Below are 26,916 nucleotides of genomic sequence, written 5' to 3' on the forward strand. Positions count from 1 at the left end.
CACAGAGAGTTAGTTTATTTTTTACCACGTAGCAGAAGTGTAAAATCGTGTGCTCCCAGCATGCATTGCGCCATGAAATAACGAATAAAACAAATGTCAAAATATATATTTGAATTGCAACATAACGGCTGCGCAAGTGCAAAATAACAATTAAAGTTCGATTCATTTTTTTCCTTCTGTCAGTATATGTGAGAACATCATTTGCTTTCTCCACATGTGCGGTAATACACTTGAACTTGTTGCAAGTGGGGTTCAGTTTTATTGACAATCGCCGTTCTTGCTGTGCACGTCTTGGCCTCTGAGGGGCAGTGTGATCCACGCAATGAGATACACTCTCGCAGTAACAGAGAAAGAAGAAGAAGTCACGGTCGAATATTGTTATCATATCACGTTTTTTTTCACAGAGTTCGAAGAATATATGCCAGAGTATTGTTATATTGCCTGTTTGTATGTGTTTATACAGCGTTTGTGTACCAATATTAATTATTTTGAGAGTTTAGTGCGAATTTTCGTTAGCTCGTCTTTCATTCATTGTGTTTTAGCTTTGAGCTAGCGATTTTTGTCAACAAAAAGGAAGAAAGAAACAAAGGCTCTTATGTTTTTGAACATTCAATAGGGGTGATTCTTTTGTTTAGTGAGTTTAGTTTTACAGTGAACTTAAACTGGAGTGTCAATAATGGACTTTCAAACAACATTCATTCTCACTCCTTGCTACTATGTTAGCGCCTTAGCAACCTGTTGTTGTGATCACGTGGGCTCTGCATGCCGTCTGGGTGCTCCTGGATAGAAGTGCTGGAGCTGAGTGTGGAATGAGCTGTTTGTATAAGAGTGGTAAAATCCAAGATTTTCGAACCAGTCTGACCTGATCCGATACTCGTTTATTTTGCTGACATTGGACCGATTTCCGAAGATTAAAAAACACCCCTATTTAAAGTACACATTTTTTTCGCTTTTTCTTTGCTTACTGTGGTCACTTATGCTTTTGTTTGGACATAAAAAAATCCATCCATCAAACCATTTTCTGTACTGCTTATCCAACACTGTGTATAGTGGGGATGGGGCGCTGCTGACCTCGACTTGGGACGTTGTGAGTCGGTGGGGAGAATACTTCGAAGACCTCCTCAATTCCACCGACACGCCTTCCCATGGGGAAGCAGAGTGTGGGTTCTCTGAGGCGGGCTCTCCTATCTCTGGGTTTGAGGTCACCGAGGTAGTTAAAAAGCTCCTCGGTGGCAGGGCCCCGGGGGTGGATGAGATTCGCCCGGAGTTCCTAAAGGCTCTGGATGTTGTGGGGCTGTCCTGGTTGACACGCCTCTGCAACATCGCGTGGACATCAGGGACAGTGCCTCTGGATTGGCAGACTGGGGTGGTGGTCCCCCTTTTTAAGAAGGGGGACCGGAGGGTGTGTTCCAACTACAGGGGGATCACACTGCTCAGCCTCCCTGGTAAAGTCTATTCAGGGGTGCTGGAGAGGAGGGTCCGTCGGGAAGTCGAATCTCAGATTCAGGAGGAGCAGTGTGGTTTTCGTCCTGGCCGTGGAACAGTGGACCAGCTCTACACCCTCGGCAGGGTCCTCGAGGGTGCATGGGAGTTCGCCCAACCAGTCTACATGTGTTTTGTGGACTTGGAGAAGGCGTTCGACCGTGTCCCTCGGGGAGTCCTGTGGAGAGTGCTTCGGGAGTATGGGGTACCGAACCCCCTGATACGGGCTGTTCGGTCCCTGTACGACCGGAGTCAGAGTTTGGTCCGCATATCTGGCAGTAAGTCGGACTCGTTCCCGGTGAGGGTTGGACTCCGCCAAGGCTGCCCTTTGTCGCCGATTCTGCTCATAACTTTTATGGACAGAATTTCTAGGCGCAGCCGAGGCGTAGGGGGGGTCCGGTTTGGTGGCCTCAGTATTGCATCTCTGCTTTTTGCAGATGATGTGGTTCTGTTGGCTTCATCAAGCCGTGACCTCCAACTCTCATTGGAGCAGTTCGCAGCCGAGTGTGAAGCGGCTGGGATGAGAATCAGCACCTCCAAATCTGTGACCATGGTCCTCAGTCGGAAAAGGGTGGCATGCCATCTCCAGGTCGGGGATGAGATCCTGCGTCAAGTGGAGGAATTCAAGTATCTTGGGGTCTTGTTCACGAGTGAGGGAAGAATGGAACGGGAGATCGACAGGCGGATCGGTGCAGCGTCTGCAGTGATGCGGACTTTGTATCGGTCCGTTGTGGTAAAGAAAGAGCTAAGCCGAAAGGCGAAGCTCTCAATTTACCGGTCGATCTTCGCTCCTACCCTCACCTATGGTCATGAGCTGTGGGTCGTGACCGAAAGAACAAGATCCCGGATACAAGCGGCCGAAATGAGTTTCCTCCGCAGGGTGTCCGGGCTCTCCCTTAGAGATAGGGTGAGAAGCCCGGTCATCCGGGAGGATCTCAGAGTAGAGCCGCTGCTCCTTCGCATTGAGAGGAGCCAGATGAGGTGGCTGGGGCATCTGATTCGGATGCCTCCCGGACGCCTCCCTGGTGAGGTGTTCCGGGCATGTCCCACCGGGAGGAGATCCCGGGGACGACCCAGGACACGCTGGAGAGACTACATCCTTCGGCTGGCCTGGGAACGCCTAGGGATCCCCCCGGAAGAGCTGGATGAAGTGGCTGGGGAGAGGGAAGTCTGGGCGTCCCTGCTGAAGCTACTGCCCCCGCGACCCGACCCGGATAAGCGGTAGAGAATGGATGGATGGATGGCTTATCCTCACTAGGGTCGCGGGCGTACTGGCACCTATTTCAGCTAACTCTGGGCGAGAGGGGGGTACACCTTGAAATGGTCGCCAGCCAATTGCAGGGCACATACAGTATAGACAAACAACCATTCGCACTTACATTAACACCTACGGACAATTTAGTCTTCAGTTAACCTACCAGGCATGTTTTTGGGATGTGGGAGAAAACAGGAGTACCCGAAGAAAACCCACGCAAGCAACATGCAAACTCCACACAGGCGGGGCCGGATTTGAGTTTCACAGTGAGTAACTTCTTTTTTGTCTGTGCAACTGATAATGTTGCTTGAAAAACATTGTGAAGTTATAAATGGTTTTAAAACGACGACAGATTATCCTATAGGAAATTTTTAGAGGTTTCACAGTAAATGACAGGAATAACCTCTGGAATGGCTCAAGTATGGTAACGTTTGGGAGTCCTCAAAAAGCAAATTAGGAGTGTGACAATGTCAGGGTGCCCTGGGATTGGCTGGCGACCGGTTCAGGGTGTACCCTGCCTCCCGCCCGAAGATAGCTGGGATAGGCTCCAGCAGCCTGCGACCCTAGTGAGGATAAGCGGTAAAGAAAATGGTTGGATGGATGGACAATGTCGGGGTCTAGAGAGTCATGAGTTCCCAAAAAAATGTGCTGCGCACACTCTGGGATTCCCTCTTGGCCAAGTTGCCCTGTAGGGACTATTTACAAGCGTTGATTTATTAGGGGCTTGGCAGAAAAAGACGGCGGGCTTCTCCCAGCATTGGAGCGTGACAGGAAACAGTGAATGAAGCTCACTGTAACCTAGCCATTCATTTGAAACCTTTATTTGCTCTGACAAGCACTGGAATTGAAGCTATTAAATCGTTTTGCTTTGTTTGTTTTACTTTTTTTTAACTGAATCTGACATACACAAAGTGTTATACTGTATATCGATGAGTCAGCCATATGATTGGTGGAGGCGGTAGCTTAGTACATCGCGACTCAGATCAACTCTTTGTAATATATGACAACTTTATTTTATTTTTTTTCTGAATTATTATTATGACATCTGATTGCCAGGGGCTCAGTTGCACTGTATTTGTTTACAGCAGTTACACTTCCTGTCCTTCACTCAATTTGTTCCATGTGGGAATGTTCTGGACAGAAAAATCTGAATAAGACTACATGTACCGTACACCAGTAGTATAAATCTAATGTCATAATTGATTACGATTACAGGAATCCCGTGTACATTTGCAGTCCCCGATTTAAAAATTCTATTTGCCTTTTTTCCCTGTGGAAACCAATGAATTGGATTGCAGCATTAAATCCATCCATCCATTTTCTGAGCCGCTTCTCCTCACTAGGGTCGCGGGCGTGCTGGAGCCTATCCCAGCTGTCATCGGGCAGGAGGCAGGGTACACCCTGAACTGGTTGCCAGCCAATCGCAGGGCACATAGAAACTAACAACCATTCGCACTCACAGTCATGCCTACGGGCAATTTAGAGTCTCCAATTAATGCATGTTTTTGGGATGTGGGAGGAAACCGGAGTGCCCGGAGAAAACCCACGCAGGCACGGGGAGAACATGCAAACTCCACACAGGCGGGGACGGGGATTGAACCCCGCACCTCAGAACTGTGAGGCTAACGCTCTAACCAGTCGGCCACCGTGCCGCCCAGCATTAAATCATGATGCACAAACTATGAAATACTTTACATTCTATTTTATTTTGCTATTGCGCTATGATTTTACAAAGTACAATATTATAATGTTCCCTGTTAAAAAAACCACACACATACACAAAAATGTGTTTTGAGGGAGGCTCGAACAGATTAATGACATTTCCTTCATTTCAATGGTGAAAGATGATTTGAGGTACAGGTATTTTGAGTTACAAGCAGAGTCATGCAATGAATTTAACTCAATTCTCAAGGCACCACTGTACATATATTTTTCCAAGCTAATCATCTGTAAGCTATTATTTTCAAAGATGAAATTTTAAGATGACTTTTAAATGGTATTAAAGTGTTTTGTAATCAAAGGTTTTGGTATAGCGTATTTGGGCTTTAAGCTGTTAATATAGGAATATATAAATATTTTGTGGGGGCATCAATTACTCACGGTTTTTCGGTATGCAGAGCAGGACACAATCTCTCTCCCCTGCTATTTGCGGACGATTACTGTAATCCTAAAAAGGAAGTTGACTTTATAATGTTTACAGTCAGTACATATGACTGACCTGCCATACCAATACACAATAAGTGTTCAGGGTCACAGGGAGCTGGAGTCTATCACTATTGATAACAGGCATACCACACCCTGGATTGATCGTCTGTCAATCACAGATCCACAGAAGTGCCACCAACAAGGGATAAATAGCACCAAGGTGCAAAACTCCCCCAAAGACAAGTACCACATAGATCCTTAGAGGACATTATTGAACCATAGAAAAGGTACAGTTTGTCTTGAGTCCAATTAGTCCAACGGGACCTACGGTATGTTTCTTACACTGTGGTATTCTGGTCTTTTAAAAGGGCGGTATGTGCTTTCTAAAGTCCTTTCTTCTGCTACAAGGGACAAATAGCACTTATGTAACCCCCCCAACCCCAAAGGACTAGGATATTGTACCTTTGTCAACAGGATGGCACCCTCGAATGTACTGTTTTTGTTCCCTAGACCTTCACAGTTTAAAAAACATACCTCTTGGTTTTGGCCCCAGAAAAGTATTTCTGACGGTGCACATGACTTCCTGTCCTCTGTCTCCCTCAGACTATGCCTTCGCCACCCCGGTGGAGGTTGACTCTCAAGGACGGTACCTGAGCCACGATGTGAGCCGCCGCAGTAGGAGGTCCGTGTCGCACTCCTCATCCGTGCACTATCGCCTCACTGTCTTTGGCCGGGACGTGCACCTGGACCTGCAGCCGTCCTTGGTGGTTGGCCCGGGCTTCACAGTGCAGACGCTGGGCTCGGGCGGCATCACCACAGTAACCGGAGGCGAGGGGTACCATGACTGCCTCTATCAAGGATTTATCCGGAACCTGTCGTCCTCTTCGGCGGCCATATCGACGTGCTCGGGGCTGGTAAGTCTGCTACTGTTGTTACATTCGACCGGTCATTGCTGCTCTGTTGCGTTTAGAGTTACACTGCCAACTAGTGGCGTGGCATGTACAATACAGCTGAGGTGACTGCAAGTCATTAAGTCTCAAGTCATAGACTACAAGTTTCAAGCAGGGCACAAGTTACTGTGGCAAATTTCAAGCAAGTCGAGACAAGTCGTTATTTGGGTTGAGCAAGTTATAAGTCAAGTCATAGGCTTTGTGCCTGGACTTGTGTTAGTTAGTTGTACGACTTAAGAAGAAGAAGAAGAATCATCTTTTATTGTCATGAACATGCATGCATGCACGCACACGAAATTTGTTCTCTGCATTTAACCCATCACAGTGAACACATACACATGTTAGTGGAACACACTGGAGCAGGGGGCAGCTGAAGCGCCCGGGGAGCATTTTGGGGTATCGGTGTCTTGCTCAAGGACACCACAGCCGTGAGTCCGGAGGATTTTGGCGGATGGTCCAGTCGGGGTTTTGAACCTAGGTCCCCCACGGTGGCAGGCGATGATCTTAACCATTGGGCCAACACATTCACAATCACATATTCTCATGGTTCCAAACTTGTCTCCGTACTGTCTGTAACGTTATTGTCCTCACATTAAAATGCATAACCAACATGCAGCTAGTTCATGTTTGAACAGCGATTGGTTAGCTAAACTGTGACGTTAATGTATCTTACCTGACTCTGGGTTTTATAGTAATGGATGATGTTACATGTTGTAGTTTATATATGTTTATTGAGGACTGGTCACCCTAAATTACAGTATGATTCTGAACATCTGGTCACCCAAACTTAAGTATGATTCTCGACGTCTGGTCGCATTAATTTAGGTAGGTTTTTGGACATCTCGTCACCCTAGTTTTGGTGTGATTCTGGATGTCTGGTTACCCTTATTAAGGTATGCTCCTGTCTAAACACTGTAGTTTAGGTATGCTTCCTGACCTCTTATCAACCTAACTTAGGTATGATATATGATATCTGGGTAACCAAACTTAGTTATGCCTCTGGATGCCTGGTCGCCCTAGTTTAGGTATGCTTCTGGGTATTTGGACACCTAAAATGGACTTCAGTGTTTTCATATCTCAGGCAGAAGTTCCAGAGATAAGCACTGAATTAATATAACTATCTCACTCTCTTTCTTATCCCATTACCACGGACCTATGACTAGTGTGGTATTTTTTGATAGGGGCTAGTGCAGGGGTATTCAATAAAACATCTTGAAGGGCTAAAAAGATTTTGTACAGTGAGTCAAAGCTCAATTATTTTTAAGTCAGTCAGGCATCATGTGATAATACTGTAGTATTCAAACCAAATGTCCTTTCCTTTCAAAATAACAACAAAAATACAAAATAAAATAAAATAGCATTTCCATTTTGACATGCATTAAAATAAATAGTTGAATAAAACAAACCCCTGTCATGAATCCAAAACAAATACATCAGGAATGGGTTAAGAACAAATTTCTTTTGAAATATAAACATGAAGAACCAAAAGAAAGAAGGAAATATGCATTTCTGTCCTATTACTCAGCAGCTTCACACTTCGAGTGTTTGCCTTTGCGTATGTGCGTGTGTGTGCGTGTCTGTGTCTCTCTGTGTGTGGTTTTCCAAGAGAGGAAGAATGACCAAACACAGATTGGTAAGCAAACCAAACCATATGAGAAATTAAAATAATCAAATAAGTACACTTATAAATAACAGCTATTAAGAATGCTGTTAAGTTCAACATTTACACAGTTCGCATAGCACTTCCTGTATTATGCTCTTGTTCTGAAAGACAGAGGGCATCAGTTATGATGGCAGATTTCTGCTGTAACTGTCAATAATTAACATAATATAAAATCACTAATATCACTCATCAGTCAATCAATCAGACTCTATTTCTATAGCACTTTTCAAATAAATAAATAAATAAATAGCACAATTGATGGCTAATTCTAACACGGCACTTATAGTAAACTAACTTTGTCATTGATACAACAGCTGAACAGCGGCACGGTGGCCGACTGGTTAGAGCGTCAGCCTCACAGTTCTGAGGACTCGGGTTCTATCCCCGGCCCCGCCTGTGTGGAGTTTGCATGTTCTCCCCGTGCCTGCGTGGGTTTTCTCCGGGCACTCCGGTTTCCTCCCACATCCCAAAAACATGCATTCATTGGAGACTCTAAATTGCCCGTAGGCATGACTGTGAGTGCGAATGGTTGTTTGTTCCTATGTGCCCTGCGATTGGCTGGCAACCAGTTCAGGGTGTACCCCGCCTCCTGCCCGATGACAGCTGGGATAGGCTCCAGCACGCCCGCGACCCTAGTGAGGAGAAGCGGCTCAGAAAATGGATGGATGGATGGACAACAGCTGAACAAACTCATAACCCGGTACACCCGACTGAGTCGCAACCTCTGCTTCCAGCCACCGTGACGTCACTGCCCATTCACAAACTACATGAACTGGATGGCTTGAATAACAAATACACAAAGGAACACAAAAGTAATAAATGCTTAAGGCGACTTGACTACAGAGATGAGCATATTTTCCAGAACAATGAATGACTTTGGGGCCTTTTGTACAGGCTGTCTGTGCATCGTTAGCATGGGAAGAAGTGCTGACCCAACCAAAACACGTAGTGAAGGCTTAACAGTTCGGGGGCCTATTGCCTATTAAGGGCCTATGGTAGGGGTGGGCAAACTATGGCCCGCGGGCCACATCTAGCCCGTTGATCATTTCAATCCGGCCCGCCGAAGATTGGCACAGAATTGCCCAAATCATATCAAAATCATGACTGCATTAATTTGACCTTGTCCTGTAATGCCGAGTGGTTCCACCAGTTTGTCCTGTAATGCCCAGTCGTTCCACCAGGTAGCGCAGTAAGTACAGTGATACATTGAATTGACTTTGGCTGTTTTGTTTTTACTCTGCTACTGCTCTGAACCCTTCTTCAACCATGAGTGGGCCAAAGAAAAGAAAAGTTGACAGTGAGTGCCGAGGGTTTAATATAGGATGGACTACTAAATACTTTTTCACTGAAGTCCGGTCAAAGGCTCTATGTCTAATTTGTTAAAAAAAACTATTGCGGTTTTAGAGGAATATAACATCAGCCGTCACTTTTCTACCAAGCATGCTGATTATGCTAACAGCCAATCAACGCAGGAACTGATGGCTATGGCTCAGCGGGTAAAATCAAGCTTGCAGGCTCAGCAAAACACCTTTATCTGACAAACTGCCATCCAAGATTCAGTCACACAAGACCTTGAAACAGCGCCACGGGAGCTTCAGATGGAACTGATTGATCTCCAATGTGATACTGTCTTAAAAGAGAAGTTCAACTTTCAAACTGGATGAGTTTTATACTTCATTAAGCGCTGACAAATTTCCAAAATTCCAGAAGATGGCACAGAGGATGTCGGTGGTGTTTGGCTCTACATATGTGTGTGAACAGACTTTTAGTGTGATGAACACCAACTAAACATCCTACAGATCCCAGCTGAGTGATGAACACCTCAGATGTGTTCTGAGAATAGCCTCAACAAAACTAACACTTTGATGCACTGGCAAAAAAAAGGTGATCAACCATACAACACTGTTCCCATTAAAAGTAAAGTATTAACACTACAATGCCTTTTTAATTTATTTTTTTTAATATGTAAGCATCTGGTCCTGGCTTGGCCCGCCTGTCAAATTTTAAAAGTCAATGTGGCCCCTGAGCCAAAAGGTTAGGCCACCCCTGGCATATGGGCTAGTAGGTGCTTTCGAAGGACATCCCAAAGATACAAGTTGAATGAATATTGACATCTCACTTTATCTTATTTTATCTAAGTACTATGGTCTGCATGTGTGTGGTGTGAGACTGGACTCACCCATGCTTTTATGCAGCTTTCCTACCAAGAATTTTAGGATTAAGTACAAAATAAGGAGCAACTGCATTCAAGGTTGCCGGAGGGGGGATTAAGGTGGGATTACAAACAATGCAGCAGAGGAAGAAAGACACATGAGAGAGAAGAAAAGAGGGTGACATCATGAATGGTGAGTGAGAGAGCACGAGTGAGAGAAAGTGTTGTGCAGGGATAATGTGAAGCCATTGTCCAGCCTTGGAAGCTCCCAGGGAGGCCGTATCATCTCTTTTGAAAGATGGACTGTTCATGTCAAAGGGCTTTAAGGGGGAACCAAATGGGCTGAGAGCAAGCAAAGAGGAGAAAGGAAGAATAAGAAACCCTCGTTCTTCTTGTTATTGTCTCTTAAAGAGGGGAAGTCAGCTGGGGCTTCTGGACTTGAACTAATACTCAAGCACTCTGGGCCAGGGGTCAAACAGATGGAAGTGTAGAAAATGAGACAGTATTAAGAGCAGCGCTAGATGATGAGGGATTTCATCCCCCAGGGCCTTGTTAATTGTGCACACTTTGTAATTATTTTCTGCATGTCCTTAAAGGCTCGGTACTTGAGTGACATGAACTTGTCAGTGGGGCTCTTGCGCAGAGAGAATGACGATGTTTAATCAACACGGCTTGCATGTTGAGGAAAAGAGGTTTTCTCATGTTCAGGTTACTGAGCTTGTTGAGCCCCAAACTGTAGCAAAGACTAAGGGGAGTGCATTGTATCAAGTCCTAAAAAAATCAGGGTCTGGTGTTTACTGATTTGGTTAATTAAGTTCAACATTTTATTTCAATTAGTTGGTGACGAATAGTATAAAAAACAAAAGATATTGTTTCGGACTACTACTACGACTACAACACTGTGTCATACACTCCAAAAAGCAGCAGAAACAGAAAGAGCAAAAGAGCAAAAGCTACAGAAACGACAACCACAACACACAGCAGTATTAGAAACAGCAGCAACAACAGAAACTCCAGAATAACAGAAATAACAACAATCAAAACACACAGTAAAATAGAATAAATAGCATAAAGAGCAACAGCAATCGAATAAACAGAAACAACAACAAAAGCAACAACATCATAAACATAAACAAGAGAAACATTAACAGCTACAACTTCCTATCTTTATTTTTAACAGGGTGATGAAAATATTACATTACTACGGCGGCAAAAAAAAATAAAAAAATAAAAATAAAAAAAAAGTCTTAAAATATAGGTCGGAAACCAAAGAAAAAGCGTCCTTTGATGTTTATTGCAGTGATGTCTCCAGTTTTGCCAAGAAAGGCGATAATTTGTGCTTCTTTTTTTCAACTTTAGGGTCATGTTTTTACCTCAAAAGGTTGCTAATTATATGATTCCTGGGCATTTCAATTTAGATATTCCATTGTAAAAATATCCCCCAAAAGCAAGCAAACAAAAAATTTCAATTTAGACCAATGAAAGTGCATTGTTTGATATGAAACTGTTTAAATGAACGTGATGCCAATACACATGGCATTACTGTGCGAATGCGACCTCTACCACCCTCCTAATGTCCTTTGTTACATGCTACATTCCCCCGCTCCTGTCGTTGACACGGTGCCGCAAGTTGCGACTTCAGCTAGGCACTCTTGTAAGATCACAGACTGCAACCTACGAATTACGTCTGCCCTTACCACGCACCCGACTCCCTGTGGTGTGCAGTGGCTTTTCCCACCGGCCCCATAGTGATGCTGGGTGTAGTGCAGTTTTCAGTTGCGGCGTGGTGGACAGGGACTTCAACATAGTGAAAACTGAGCAATATTTTAGACTATTTTTAACTCAAATTAAACATGTAGTAGAATTAAATAAAATGTTGGTCCATATGAACCCCTTTTATAAATATGTCATATTTTTCAACATATATTGTACATATTTTTCAGAGAGAAATGTACAGGATATTCTCAGAAAAAAGTTGTATATTTATTCATTCATTCATTTTCTGTAGTGCTTATCCTCACTAGGGTCGTGCGCATGTTGGAGCCTATCCCAGCTATTTTAGGGCGAGAGGCGGGGTACACCCTGAACTGATTGCCAGCTAATCGCAGAAAAAGCTGTATATTTTCAAAAATAGTCTTATTTTTCCTGATAGTCATATTTTCTTTTAGTGTTCCATACAAATACTTAATCCTTTGCCAAACACAAATGCACAAATCCCTTTGAAATTTGCCTTCCCGGAATAATGGGAATTTGGCTCATCAAAGGCGTAATGGTACTGTACATGCGGCATGGCTCAGGGGTGGCATTGATCATGTCGTTGATTGGTCGTCTCCCAACCTGAAGGTTGAGGGTTTGATCCTGAGGATGTTTGACCATGCCAGTGTCCTTGAGCAAGATACTATACTTTCACACATATCTCAGGTCTAACGGTAGTTATTCCCCGCCCCGAGTCTCTTTGGGACAGAGCTTCCCGATGTGGGACATTGCCACATCTGCATAGCTGTAGTGACCACTAAGCAATCTTTTTTAAGTTTTTTGTTTTTGTTTTTTGTCTTCCATACATATAATAATGCCGCCGCCAAACACAACAGACAAGCCTCCTTCACAGTGTCTTCCTGGGAACTTTCCACAGCTCGGATGCGCCAGTGTGAAAGGGGTTGTACACTAAAAAATAAGAAGTAAATTTGATCATGTACTTCGGTTGCACATGATTAAAATTTGGTAAACGACATAATTTCTTTCCACTCTTCCCTCAAAAATCAATCATAGAATAATACATCTTAGTCCAACACATTTTAATCATGTGCAACTGATGTACTTGTTAGAATTAAATAATTTCAAAAGACTTTTTATTCATTGTACGATGTGTTTGGGAAAAGGGCTGTCCCTTTTTCTAGCACAATGTATAACAATTACTTTTGACGCAGAGGTGTGGGCAATGTTTGTCAGGTGGTCAACTTGGTAGTGGCTCGTTCCACCGTCTTCCGAAGTAGTACCGGAGGCGGAATGTTGCCTGTGTAAAAGGGGCTTTGACCAGAGTGTGAATTTAATCACTGCTTATGTCCCTTCGTGTTAAAATCCCTGTTGCAGTGATGTCGTCAAATGACTGTCTGAAGGTGCCAAGCCGCACTGGTTGGGTGAAGGCGGGCTGTCTGAATTGGACTATAAATGCCGGCTCCGTTAACCTCGAACCTTTACCAGGAAGTCAATATGAAAGGAGCTTGTGATTTGTGCGTGGAAGAGGAACAGCGACAATTGCTTATGACGCATAGAGGCATGGGAAGTGGGTCTCAGGTGTTAAACTTCACTTAAACTTCAATCTAGTCATGTCTGTACCTTACAACACAGGAAAGCGGCAAAATCCCCGAGTAAAACGGGCTTTAGTATCTGAAAAGTTCACCAGCAGAATTCTTAAAAACACCCTGGCATTCAAACTTTTATTGATGACTTTTTTTGCGGGGTGGGGCATCTGAGGAAGAACTCCTCATCCCACCCCCATTGGGTTCAAGTGACAAGTCAGTGACTGATTTCCGCCAAGCATTCGGCCCATTTGTACCTGTCTACTTTGTGTAGAGGCCAACAAATTGGGCCGTCCCCGTTCTCTTGGGCCCGGAGCCGCTCCCTGGTGGTCTGCATGCTGACAGTGATGTAGTGCCCACTGTTAGATGCCAGCTTGAGAGGAGGAAAAAGGAGGGGCTGTGTGGTTGGGTTCTTAGCATGGCTGAGGGAAGCCGTGTGTTTGTGTGTGTCCTTTGTCGTCTTTCTCACACAAGACTAATGGAGTCTGCGGAGGATTTCAAGTGGATGCAAACAGAATCCATATATCAAAACCTGAGCCACTAGTGTTGCCTCCATATCTACTACAGTAATGAAATAATGGCATTTGTTGGCCATGTTGTTAAATAAATTACAAAACTTTGTTATTTTCTCTCTATTAACGTGTTTGCACTGGCAAAAGCTTGTCCTGTTTCTAGTATCTGATCAGGACAAGTTCCAAAGGTGCTGAATCAGCAAAAAACACTGCTGGTAACACACATTTAAGGATACTAAGGCTAGAGATGACCTAAAAATAAACACACATGCTAACATTATCTTGGCGTGTTGCTGTAGTCCACAGCCTCGGAAGTCTTGGAAGATTCAGGCGACAGGCAGGCGAGGCAAACTCCAGAGAAACCATTGTGTTAAACTCCTCAAGGTGATGCGGAGAAAGGCCTTAAGAGCTATCGGCAGTGGTGGAAGTTAACATGTGATCAGCAAATCATGTATTAGCCATTTATTTTTATGGGTAATGTAAGATGGGTTTGAAATGATATAATTTTTTTGTTTGTTTGTTCTTTGTTTTATGATAAGAATTTGGGGTATATTTCGGGTTGTAACTATGACAGGCAATGGTTTTTTTTTTTTTTACAAGGGCATCCATTACGCATTTATTTTCGCTCAGAGCAAGGCTTCGCTGTACATGTCTTCTCTGGCTGCTCAGTACAACGTGGCTAAGTCAATAATAATAACGAAATCATGAGTTTTTCAGCTACATGAATAACATGTATTACGTTTACAGTGCTAGCATGCTAGACTAACATTACTCTACTGCAGTGCTCCCCCACTATATCGTGGTTTATCTTTTGCGCCCCTGCTACACTATATCATGGTTTTTTACATGATATTACTTTGTGTGGCCTAACTTTCAAGTTTTACAACTTACAAGCCACCACATGGTCGATTCTTTGCTTTGTGTTTTTGCGAGCCAAAATTTAAGTTACAGGGTGCTTCAAGCTTTTAGTGAAGTGAAAAAAGGAGAGCAACAGTTGCTGATGCACTTTCAGCTGCCATTCATTTCATGTTTTCGTCAAACACAAATACAAAATGAAAACACCTGCAAAGAGCTACAGTAAGCTTAACCTCACGTCCACTAAGACTTAGCGGCCATGTTCCTGACGTTACTCACCAGGCCGCACAACTCAAAGGCACACATAAGGGTCAACACTACAGCCGTTGTTGTTGCGAGTCTGCTTGTCCAAACATACAGCAATTACACTTAGAGCCACAGTTGTCGGTGCACTTTTCAGCCATTTATTGAACACCGGGAGAACAGTAAAACACATAAACACAATGAGCACACTAAAGGCTTCGTTATACTCGTGCGGGCGGCGACCGCGCAGCAGTCTGCTAGAACAAATGGACCTAAATGACCAGATGATACGTTTAATTATGCTGCAAAATCGATCGAGAAGGCGGCGGCGTAGGTGCTACGTGGAACTGGGAGGAACGCTCATTACATCATCACAGCATGTGACTAAAACGGACCAATCGCGAGAGATGATCTCCGCGGCATTCTACACGCAACAACAATTTTTGCCGTGTGTGCGTGTCAAGTGACACAGAGGGGCCCGCACGGGCCAATTCGTCGGTCACGTGATGCAATGAGGGCGTTGTCGGCCGCGAGGCCTTTACGGAGGAGCTGCTATCGGCCTCAGCTCACGCCCAGACAATTATACACAAGCCCCGCCTCTCAAAAACCACCCAACGACCACACAGAATTTACAATACATAAAGCATTGTATATAAATTGTATGCTTGCATTTTGTGTTTTTGTGTTCAAATATGTTTACAGTGTTTAAAAAGTGCAGGAGGAGTAAAACCATAAAAAAGCAGTGTTTCTTTGTCTTTTCTAACATTCTCTCTACATATCTCTCGAATCGGGTGGGTGTGGAACGTATCCCCCATGACAAACAGATTTTCGCTGTACTCCTGATGAGCATCACAATGAGGTGGAGTTGTCTTTGAGCGACCTGAGCGGGTTGATGTCGTGACACCCGCAGAGAGGAGCGTCAAAACATCTTCTGTTCCCCCCTCGTTATCCCATTTTGGGCCAGCAGGGGACACAGACCCATCCCTCTGGCCCATAACAAATGGAAAATACTGTCAATGCACTCTTGACTTTTCCACTTCTACACACAGAACTGGAAGTAACGCTGCAGCTGTGATGCTAATGGTGTAACAGTGTCATGCTAATGACGATTAGCTTCGTAATGCTGCTCAACAAATACTGAAGAATAGAGTCGGTAAAACAACACACCACAGACGTCATGCTGCTTGAATCAACTTGTAAGAGCTGAATGTTTGATTTGTTCACCTTGACTTGTTGCTGTTAGCTTCTGCCATATTATACTGTGCGCTGTGAGCAGCCAGGTCACATGCATGTACTGTTTTTGCCACTATGCTACCAGCTACATCATAATAAGTGACATTTCCTTATTGACTGGTAGATCTTTAATTACTGCGATTGGCTGGCAACCAGTTCAGGGTGCACCCCGCCTCCTGCCCGATGACAGCTGGGATAGGCTCCAGCACGCCCGCGACCCGAGTGAGGAGAAGCGGCTCAGAAAATGGATGGATGGATGGATGGATCTTTAATTATTAATTATAAATTATTTAATTATAAATTGGCGGCACGGTGATCGACTGGTTAGCACATCTGCCTCACAGTTCTGAGGACCGGGGTTCGAATCCCGCCTGTGTGGAGTTTGCATGTTCTGCCCGTGCCTGCGTGGGTTTTCTCTGGGTAATCCGGTTTCCTCCCACATCCCCAAAACATGCAGGGTAGGTTAATTGAAGACTCTAAAATGCCCGTAGGTATGAATGTGAGTGTGAATGGTTGTTGGGTGTACCCAGCCTCTCGCCCGAAGATAGCTTGGATAGGCTCCAGCATGCCCACGACCCTAGTGAGGAGAAGCGGAAAAGAAGATGAATGAATGAATAATTATAAATTATTAAATTATTATTGTCATCTTCTTTTTATTATTATTCTCAACCTATATATTGTCTTAATTATTGTTGACAAATATACCTTTAATCATCATTGTCTTTCATTTTTTGTCAACTTAGAAATTCATTCATTCATTTTCCGTACCGTTTATCCTCACTAGGGTCGCGGGCATTCTGGAGCCTATCCCAGCTGACTTCGGGCAAAAGGTGGACCACACCCTGAACTGGTCGCCAGTCAGTCACAGGACATATTATTATTATTACTATTATTACTAACACATATACTACTTTTGGAATGAATTCCTTTAAATGCAAGACTAACCCTGTAAAGAAAAAAGGGGGGGAAAAAAAGTATAATTTTCCTATATTTATTTTCTGTTTTCTGTTCTCTCGCACTGCTACCGGTCTCTTTGCTCTTCTAAATATAATATTACCACCTTGTGCTTCTTCCCCTAACAAGACCCATAATTCTTCTGGTCACATGACTCCCCACAGATGTGCAGTAATCACTGGTTTGGGGCTTTTGGCCACTCGGTTCCCCCCATGGCCCCACCTCCTCCCTTGTCTTTAATGGCGTGTAAGCACTTAGTCATTTGCGTCATAATGTCATGGTAGGAAACCTTAAAAGCAGTTTATATAGAGGCAAGTTTAGGATACTCAGTGAGAGAAAAAGTCAAGAAAACGACGACATTATTACCAAAGCAGATTGGTTACAAGAAGGAGCTGATAAACTTTTCATATTGTAGCCTCTTGCCTCTTGTTTGTGGCAGTCCAACCAATGCAAACAAAATATCCAGGGGACTTTCTAGCTGTCAATTAATCAAAGATCATAAGTGTAACTGTTTTGCAATATAATTGTGTTATTGTTCATGTTATTGTTGACTACCTACCTATCCATTCTACATACCTGCCTGCCTGCCTCCATCTACCTACCTACTATACCCTACCCCAGTGTTTCCCAACTTTTATTGGGCCAAGGCTCCCATTTTACATGAGAAAATTCCAAGGCACACCACCAAACAAAAATGTCACAAAAAGTATAAATTGTAAAATAATGACGATCTTGTCACAATTTGTCACGTTTACTTACTCAATTACTATTGTTGACTTTTACATCCTTTCTAATTTTGTTACTTATACATGCTCTTTATTATTGTCGACTTAGGCATCTTATTTAATAATTATTGTCAGCATATTTTTGTTGTTATTATTCAACTTCACAGTGTTCTCCCTCTATTCACAGGGATAGGGACAGAGCCCTGCTGGGAAAAGTGAAAATGAATATTTGATTTCCGACCCCCAGGTTTATGGCTATAGATGGCAGAAAATGTTAGGGAAGCACCATAAAAAGCTCCTCGACTCACGTCAACATAGTTCCTTGGTACCAAGAAGCCACAAGAGGGCAGTAAAGCACTGCTGTTATCTATGTAGCTCCTCAACTCACTTCAATATAGTTCCTCACCATCGAGATGCCAAAGATGGCGCCAAAGCAATTACGTTTATATTACACAGGGCTTTGGCCGCAGCACGCAACCAGCGAGTAGCGAATGAAAATAGATCATAATAGGTGCAAAATATTTAAAATATTTTTGTGCTCTTTCTGAAATGCCTTAATATGCCACCATTTAAAATAGGAATTGGTGTCGAGGAAGTATTTTTGGAGTGATACATGTCAGCTGAGAGACAGGCTTTGTATGTCTGGGAAGAGGTAGTTTTAGCATGGGTTACTGGAAGTTAAGAAAGGTCTTCACTGCGTGTGCTTGTACACTCACACTTCCAGTTCATTTTTTCAAAACTAAAACCTCCATCCATCCATCCATTCTCTACCGCTTATCCGGGTCGGGTCGCGGGGGCAGTAGCTTCAGCAGGGACGCCCAGACTTCCCTCTCCCCAGCCACTTCATCCAGCTCTTCCGGGGGGATCCCGAGGCGTTCCCAGGCCAGCCGAAGGATGTAGTCTCTCCAGCGTGTCCTGGGTCATCCCCGGGGTCTCCTCCCGGTGGGACATGCCCTGAACACCTCACCAGGGAGGCGTCCGGGAGGCATCCGAATCAGATGCCCCAGCCACCTCATCTGGCTCCTCTCAATGCGGAGGAGCAGCGGCTCTACTCTGAGATCCTCCCGGATGACCGAGCTTCTCACCCTATCTCTAAGGGAGAGCCCGGACACCCTGCGGAGGAAACTCATTTCGGCCGCTTGTATCCGGGATCTTGTTCTTTCGGTCACGACCCACAGCTCATGACCATAGGTGAGGGTAGGAACGAAGATCGACCGGTAAATTGAGAGCTTCGTCTTTCGGCTTAGCTCTTTCTTTACCACAACGGACCGATACAAATCCGGTCGTACAGGGACCGAACAGCCCGTATCAGGGGGTTCGGTACCCCATACTCCCGAAGCACTCTCCACAGGACTCCCCAAGGGACACGGTCGAACGCCTTCTCCAAGTCCACAAAACACATGTAGACTGGTTGGGCGAACTCCCATGCACCCTCAAGCACCCTGCCGAGGGTGTAGAGCTGTTCCACTGTTCCACGGCCAGGACGAAAACCACACTGCTCCTCCTGAATCTGAGATTCGACTTCCCGACGGACCCTCCTCTCCAGCACCCCTGAATAGACCTTACCAGGGAGGCTGAGCAGTGTGATCCCCCTGTAGTTGGAACACACCCTCCGGTCCCCCTTCTTAAAAAGGGGGACCACCACCCCAGTCTGCCAATCCAGAGGCACTGTCCCCGATGTCCACGCGATGTTGCAGAGGCGTGTCAACCAGGACAGCCCCACAACATCCAGAGCCTTTAGGAACTCCGGGCGAATCTCATCCACCCCCGGGGCCCTGCCACCGAGGAGCTTTTTAACTACCTCCGTGACCTCAAACCCAGAGATAGCAGAGCCCGCCTCAGAGAACCCACACTCTGCTTCCCCATGGGAAGGCGTGTTGGTGGAATTGAGGAGGTCTTCGAAGTATTCTCCCCACCGACTCACAACGTCCCGAGTCGAGGTCAGCAGCGCCCCATCCCCACTATACACAGTGTTGGTGGTGCACTGCTTTCCTCTCCTGAGACGTCGGATGGTGGACCAGAATTTCCTCGAAGCCGTCCGGAAGTCTTTCTCCATGGCCTCACCGAACTCCTCCCATGCCTGGGTTTTTGCTTCAGCGACCACCAGAGCTGCATTCCGCTTGGCCAGCCGGTACCCATCAGCTGCCTCAGGAGTCCCACAGGCCAAAAAGGCCCGATAGGACTCCTTCTTCAGCTTGACGGCATCCCTCACCGTTGGTGTCCACCAACGGGTTCGGGGATTGCCGCCACGACAGGCACCGACCACCTTACGGCCACAGCTCCGGTCGGCCGCCTCAGCAATGGAGGCGCGGAACATGGTCCACTCGGACTCGATGTCCCCCGCCTCCCCCGGAACATGAGCAAAGTTCTGTCGGAGGTGGGAGTTGAAACTCCTTCTGACAGGGGATTCTGCCAGACGTTCCCAGCAGACCCTCACAATACGTTTGGGCCTGCCACGTCGGACCGGCATCTTCCCCCACCATCGGAGCCAACTCACCACCAGGTGGTGATCAGTTGACAGCTCCGCCCCTCTCTTCACCCGAGTGTCCAAGACATGCGGCCGCAAGTCCGATGACATGACCACAAAGTCGATCATCGAACTGCGACCTAGGGTGTCCTGGTGCCAAGTGCATGTGTGGACACCCTTATGCTTGAACATGGTGTTCGTTATGCACAATCCGTGACGAGCACAGAAGTCCAATAACAGAACACCGCTCGGGTTCTGATCGGGGGGGCCGTTCCTCCCAATCGCGCCCTTCCAGGTCTCACTGTCATTGGAGTCCCCAGCGGGAGCGCTAAAAACTAAAACTAAAACCTCTGTAACTCATTTATTTTTAAAGGCAATGTTGTAAGCTTGCACGGTGGTGGACTGGTTAGAGCGTCAGCCTCACAGTTCTGAGGACCCGGGTTCAATCCCCGGCCCCGCCTGTGGGGAGTTTGCATGTTCTACCCGTGCCTGCGTGGGTTTTCTCCGGGCACTCCTGTTTCCTCCCACATCCCAAAAACATGCATGAATTGGAGACTCTAAATTGCCCGTAGGCATGACTGTGCGTGCGAATGGTTCTTTGTTCCTATGTGCCCTGCGATTGGCTGGCAACCAGTTCAGGGTGTACCCCGCCTCCTGCCCGATGACAGCTGGGATAGGCTCCAGCACGCCCGCGACCCTAGTGAGGAGAAGCGGCTCAGAAAATGGATGGATGGATGGATGTTGTAAGCTTAGTTCATAATGATATTAAACTGTATTGGGATCATAGTTTGCCATGTACTGATGGTTTCATATAGGCAATTATAAATATTTGGAGGGGGTGGACGTCAATTACTTGTTATGGTAGGCCTTTCCCCCTATAGGCAAACAAAAAGCAAACAACACTCAGTAAAATGTGAAAGTTTTCACGTTACTTTTGAGGCAAGGTTCTTTCCCATTGGTTACCAATTTTTTTCTCATGTGATTTTCATTTACCTTAACATACTCATTACTGAATCAACATCTAGTCTAGACTCACTTAAAACTCTTTGAAGTGTACAAGAAAGAAAAAGTTTGACAAGTAACTTTTGATATTTTAAGTTTTCCAGGTTGAAAGTTACTAATTGCACCTTGTAAGATGAAAAATGACATGAAAAGCAGTGCAAAGCAAAGACGACCGATACGGCGTGTGATATATTAGACTTCACAAGGTTAATTCTTTTGATGAAAAGTCACAAAGCATCGCTCGAGGGCGGGGGAAAGTTTCAGAGGAAGGACGACAGTGATGTCGCTTGATGAGGTATATGTTGTAAAAAACAGAAGGGGATGAAAAAATGAACAAAGAGAATGTGACTAATAAAAATGTGACCGCCCTGGCCCCTCTTCTTTGTTCCTCTATCTTAACTTTGACTTCTCTTCTATTTTAAGACACCACAGTGTTGATTTGATGTAGATCAGAATACATTGATGCATGAGTGTAGTGGAACTGGAATAAATGGATTGTTTGGTGGATGGATAGGGGGTCCGGTTTGGTGGCCTCAGTATTGCATCTCTGCTTTTTGCAGATGATGTGGTTCTGTTGGCTTCATCAAGCCATGACCTCCAACTCTCACAGGAGCAGTTCGCAGCCGAGTGTGAAGCGGCTGGGATGAGAATCAGCACCTCCAAATCTGAGACCATGGTTCTCAGTTGGAAAAGGGTGGCGTGCCCTCTCCAGGTCGGGGATGAGATCCTGCCCCAAGTGGAGGAGTTCAAGTATCTTGGGGTCTTGTTCACGAGTGAGGGAAGAATGGAACGGGAGATCGACAGGTGGATCGGTGCAGCGTCTGCAGTGATGCAGACTTTGTATCGGTCCGTTGTGGTAAAGAAGGAGGTAAGCCGAAAGGCGAAGGTCTCAATTTACCTACCCTCACCTATGGTCACGAGCTGTGGGTCATGACCGAAAGAACAAGATCCCGGATACAAGCGGCCGAAATGTGTTTCCTCCGCAGGGTGTCCGGGCTGTCCCTTAGAGATAGGGTGAGAAGCTCGGTCATCCGGGAGGATCTCAGAGTAGAGTCGCTGCTCCTTCACATCGAGAGGAGCCAGATGAGGTGGCTGGGCCATCTGATTCGGATGCCTTCTGGACTCCTCCCTGATGAGGTGTTCTGGGCATGTCACACCGGGAAGAGACCCCGGGGACGACCCAGGACGCTCTGGAGAGACTATGTCGTTCGGCTGGCCTCGGAACGCCTCGGGATCCCCCGGAAGAGCTGGATGAAGTGGCTGGGGAGAGGGAAGTCTGGACGTCCTTGCTAAAGCTACTGACCCCACGACCCGACCTTGGATAAGCGGTAGAAAATGGATGGATGGATGAAATGTTTTTTTGGAAAGGGTCTGTATGTGTGTGTGTGTGTGTGTGTACGCGCGTGTGTGTGTGCCTGTGTGGGGGTGCGCTGTCAAATCAGAGCATGTAATGCAACCACGTGAAATGTAGGCTAGAGGAAGTTTAGGTTCCACACAAATTAGAAACTCAGGCTCAAAACGTCCGCTCCACAGCAAGCACGGTCATGTTTTGACAACACCAGCCTCTCTTTTGTCGGTCTTCTGTTTATTTTGCAACCTGCTAGTCGGCTGTGTCAGACACACACACACACATGCACACACACACATACACACGCACACACACACGCGTGTGCGCGCGCACACACACACACACGCAAACACACACACACACACACACACACACACTAAGGCTAAAGCTCAGTGGGTCAGTGGGTCGATATGTGTGTAAACGTCGTCCAGTGTGTGCCTGCTCTACAATGCTGATGGGAATTAGTTGAAATAGACGATGTATTGCTGCCCCAACAACCCTAAATTTAACTAATTATCTGAAGCAGAGAAGCGCAATGGCAGGAGGCAGGGCTGGGCAATATGGCCTTAAAATAAATGTTTCACAAAAGATTGATTTCCATCCATTTATCCATTTTCTGTACCGCTTATCCTCACTAGGGTCGTGGGCGTGCCTGAGCCTATCCCAGCTATCTTCGGGCAAGAGGCGGTGTACACCCTGAACTGGTCGCCAGCCAATCGCAGGGCACATATAAACAAACAACCATTCGGACTCACATTCAAAACCTAGGCAATTTAGTCTTGAATGAACCTACCATTCACGTTTTTGGGATGTGGGAGGAAACCAGAGTACCTGGGGAAAACCCATGCAGGCACGGGGAGAACATGCAAACTCCACACAGGCGAGGCCGGATTTGAACCCGAGTCCTCAAAACTGTGAGGTGGATGTGCTAACCAGTCGTCCACCGTGCAGCAGATTTCCAATTTTAATATTTTTTTTCCCCTAAAAAAAAATGCAAATGACAATTATGTTATTCTAAAAACATTTGTCCCTTTTCTGTTTTTTCTTCATGGGATTTGCTTTATTTCTGATAGCAAAAATGTTTTCCCCTCCGCATTAACTTGCATCAACTTTCAGAATTTTGTTCTATTTTTTTCTTTACAGATAAAAAGAAAATAAGTGCTTCATTTTGGGAAAGATGTCCCTTTAGGGAAAACATGTATGTAAACACGGTCCTTAATAAATTTACATTTTAAACCAACTCTGTCATGCTCTTTTCTAATGTTGAGTTGAAAAGATGAGGTAATGCCACCTCGCAAAATGTTTGCAGCTTGGAGGCACATTCTGGTAAAAAATTTCTTGCATGTGGATAAATCACTGTCTTATTGATTTTTTCCCAGAGCTCAGTGCCATGAGACACATTAGGCCACAACTCCAGTTTCTGTTGTTTTTATGGGAGTAGGTGAGTGGCCTACTGCCCAACCCCATCACCTGATATTCATTGGTGGTCTCCCGTCCAAATACTACCAAGGACCGACCCTGCTTAGCTTCTGATATCAGATGCGATCGGGTATTCTCAGGGAAGTTCCCAGGGCAGTCACTATATTTGCAATGTATAAAAGGGCATCATGTCTGGCATTGTCCGTGATGTTTTCCACTGAGCTCCTTTCTTTTCCTGTGGAAAACAATTTATTTCAAAGTACTCGACTCATGTTGTCTATTTCTTTTTGGAGAAATAGCCAATGGATCGTCGTAAGTGTTGCTAATTTGGCAACACTGACTGTGCTGACTGTGAAACATGAATACTGTGCTACACAATTTTAGAGTATACGGAATCCGTAGCTTTGCGTGCACAGAATCAAAGTGGTACAGTCTGGTTTTCTCCCATCTTCCGAAAACCAGGAAGTAGTGTGTTAACAAACATACTTAAATCGAAATGCTTCCTCCATTCCAGAATCAAAGTGGTATGGCCTTTTTTCCCAAACAAACAAAACTTTGATTTCTACTTAATTTTCACAGCTGAACTTTGGCGGAGGTAATTGATTCTTTGCATTGTGTGTGTCACCCAGTCAGGTTTGATCCGTGTGACTGAGCACGACTACTTGATCTCGCCTCTACCTCAACATCTGGCCAAACATCACAACTACAGTGCGCCTGACGGTCACCAACCACACGTCATCTACAAACGCTCAGCTGAACACGTGGTCCGCGAACGGGCCGGCGACCCTTCGGGTGTCGGTCCGTCCACGCAGCACCAGGACCACCATCAACACCAGGATGATCTACATGGGAGCACACAAAAGCAACACTTCTGTGGGCGCCGCAAGCAATGTATGTAAGGGAACTTCCATGTCCTTCTACTTGTAATTTTTTGAAAGTACTCCAATGGATATAAAACGTTTACACACCCCTGTTCGAATACCAGGTGTTTGTGATATAAAATAATGAGAGGAAGATAAATTATTGTAAAACTTTTTCAACCATGAATGTGACCTACAACCTTTACAACTCAATTGAAAAAAAAAAGAAATCGTTTCGAGAGGGGAAGTAAAAATAATAATAAGACACTATATAAAATAATAATAAGACACTATATAAAAAGACTGGTTAGAGCGTCAGCCTCACAGTTCTGAGGTGCGGGGTTCAATCCCCGTCCCTGCCTGTGTGGAGTTTGCATGTTCTCCCCGTGCCTGCGTGGGTTTTCTCCGGGCACTCCGGTTTCCTCCCACATCCCAAAAACATGCATTAATTGGAGACGCTAAATTGCCCATAGGCATGACTGTGAGTGCGAATGGTTGTTTGTTTCTATGTGCACTGCGATTGGCTGGCAACCAGTTCAGGGTGTACCCCGCCTCCTGCCCGATGACAGCTGGGATAGGCTCCAGCACGCCCGCGACCCGCGTGAGGAGAAGCGGCTCAGAAAATGGATGGATGGATATATAAAAAGACATGCTTTTTTTCTCAGTCTGACATGAAATCAGACTAAACCTTTCCTGTTTTTGGTCAATTAGGATTACCAAAACGATTTCTATTTTCTGAATCCCAGAATAGTGAAATAAGGATTTTTCTTTGGACAATTTTTCCTTCCTTTCTTCAAAGTCAGAAGTTTACTTACATGCAGTAAGATTAGTATGGCTTTAAATAATTTTGGAAAATTCAAACAATGATGTCATGTAGTTGGACACTTCTGATAGGTTTCATTATCCACAGTGAAATAAGTACTGTACTGACATGGGCTGAAAGGCCACTCTGCCAGGGAGAAGCCATTACTCTCAAAGAAACATCAAAAAGCCAGATTACAGTTTGCAAATGCAAACAGGGACATCCATCCATCCATCCATTTTTTCGATTTCGATTCAACATCCCAACTTCATTGGAATTGGGGTTGTAATTTATTATTATTATCATTATCGATAAAGTGGAAGAAAAAGGGCAGCTTGCAAGCCTGAGAATAGCAACTTTAAAATACAGGGGTGGCAGCATCCTGTTGTGGGGTTGTTTTGCTTCAGGAGGAACTGGTGCACTTCACAAAATAGATGGCATCATGAGGAAAGAGCATTATTTAGAACTACTTGAGATGTTGCGTATCTCAAGACATCAGACAGGCAGTTTAAGCCAGAGTATAAATGGGCCTTCCAAATGGACAGTGACCCGAAGCATACAGCCAAACTGGTTACAAAGTGGCTTAAGAGTAACAAGTTTTGGAGTGGTCATCGCAAAGTCCTAATCTCAATCCTATTGAAAATCTAGGGGCAGACCTAAAAAGGCATGTGCGAGCAAGGCGACCTACAAATTTTGCTCAGTTCAACCAGTTCTGTCGGGAGGAATGGGCCATAATTCCTGCAAACTATTGTGAGAAGCTCGTGAAAGGATATCCAAAACCTTGACCCAATTCATAAGGTTTAAAGGCAATAGTACCAAATACTATGTAAACTTCTGACTGGAAAAAGGCATGAAAAATTGTCTAAAAAAACCTTCTCTCATTATACTGGCATTTAGCATATAGATGTAATTTTAGTAATCGTAATTTACCTAAAAGAGGAAAAGTTTAATCCTGATTTCATGTCAGACTGAGAAAGAAAAGCATGTCTTTTTATATAGTGTATGTAAAAATTTGGTTTCAACTGTATAAAGATGTGGCTGTGCGCCGAATTAACCAATCACATGCAAACTCATTAAATGAGAGTCAGCACACACCTGCCACCATTTAAAGTGCCTTTAATTAACCACTACAAAAATGTTCAGCTGTTCTAATCGGCATTTCATGACAATTGTTTTTAATTTTCTCTTGAACTCACCCTACCCCCTGGTAGGTGCTATAGAACATTCATTCATTCATTCATCTTCCGCACCGCTCATCCTCACTTGGGTCGTGGGCGTGCTTGAGCCTATCCCAGCTATCTTCGGGCGAGAGGCGGGGTACACCCTGAACTGGTCGCCAGCCAATCGCAGGGCACATATAAACAAACGACCATTTTCACTCACATTCAAACCTACGGGCAATTCAGAGTCTTCAATTAACCTACCATGCATGTTTTAGGGATGTGGGATGAAACCGGAGTACCCGGAGAAAACCCACACAGGCACGGGGAGAACATGCAAACTCCACACAGGCAAGGCCGGATTTGAACCGTGGTCCTCAGAACTGTTAG

At 45.1% G+C, this 26,916-nt stretch overlaps 1 protein-coding gene across 2 annotated transcripts in view; it reads left to right on the forward strand.

Moving 5' to 3' along the window:
* adamts18 (ADAM metallopeptidase with thrombospondin type 1 motif, 18) overlaps positions 1-26,916 on the forward strand; it is a 95,872-nt gene that overhangs the window by 1,051 nt on the left and 67,905 nt on the right. For both annotated transcript variants that reach the window (XM_061765305.1, XM_061765316.1), the window contains exons 3-4: positions 5,486-5,796; positions 24,334-24,595. In XM_061765305.1, coding sequence (XP_061621289.1) covers positions 5,486-5,796; positions 24,334-24,595 — 573 coding nt within the window. The remainder of the gene's footprint in view (positions 1-5,485; positions 5,797-24,333; positions 24,596-26,916) is intronic.

Source organism: Phyllopteryx taeniolatus, chromosome 2 (genome assembly GCF_024500385.1).
Source record: "Phyllopteryx taeniolatus isolate TA_2022b chromosome 2, UOR_Ptae_1.2, whole genome shotgun sequence".
In the NCBI taxonomy this organism is placed as follows: domain Eukaryota; kingdom Metazoa; phylum Chordata; class Actinopteri; order Syngnathiformes; family Syngnathidae; genus Phyllopteryx; species Phyllopteryx taeniolatus.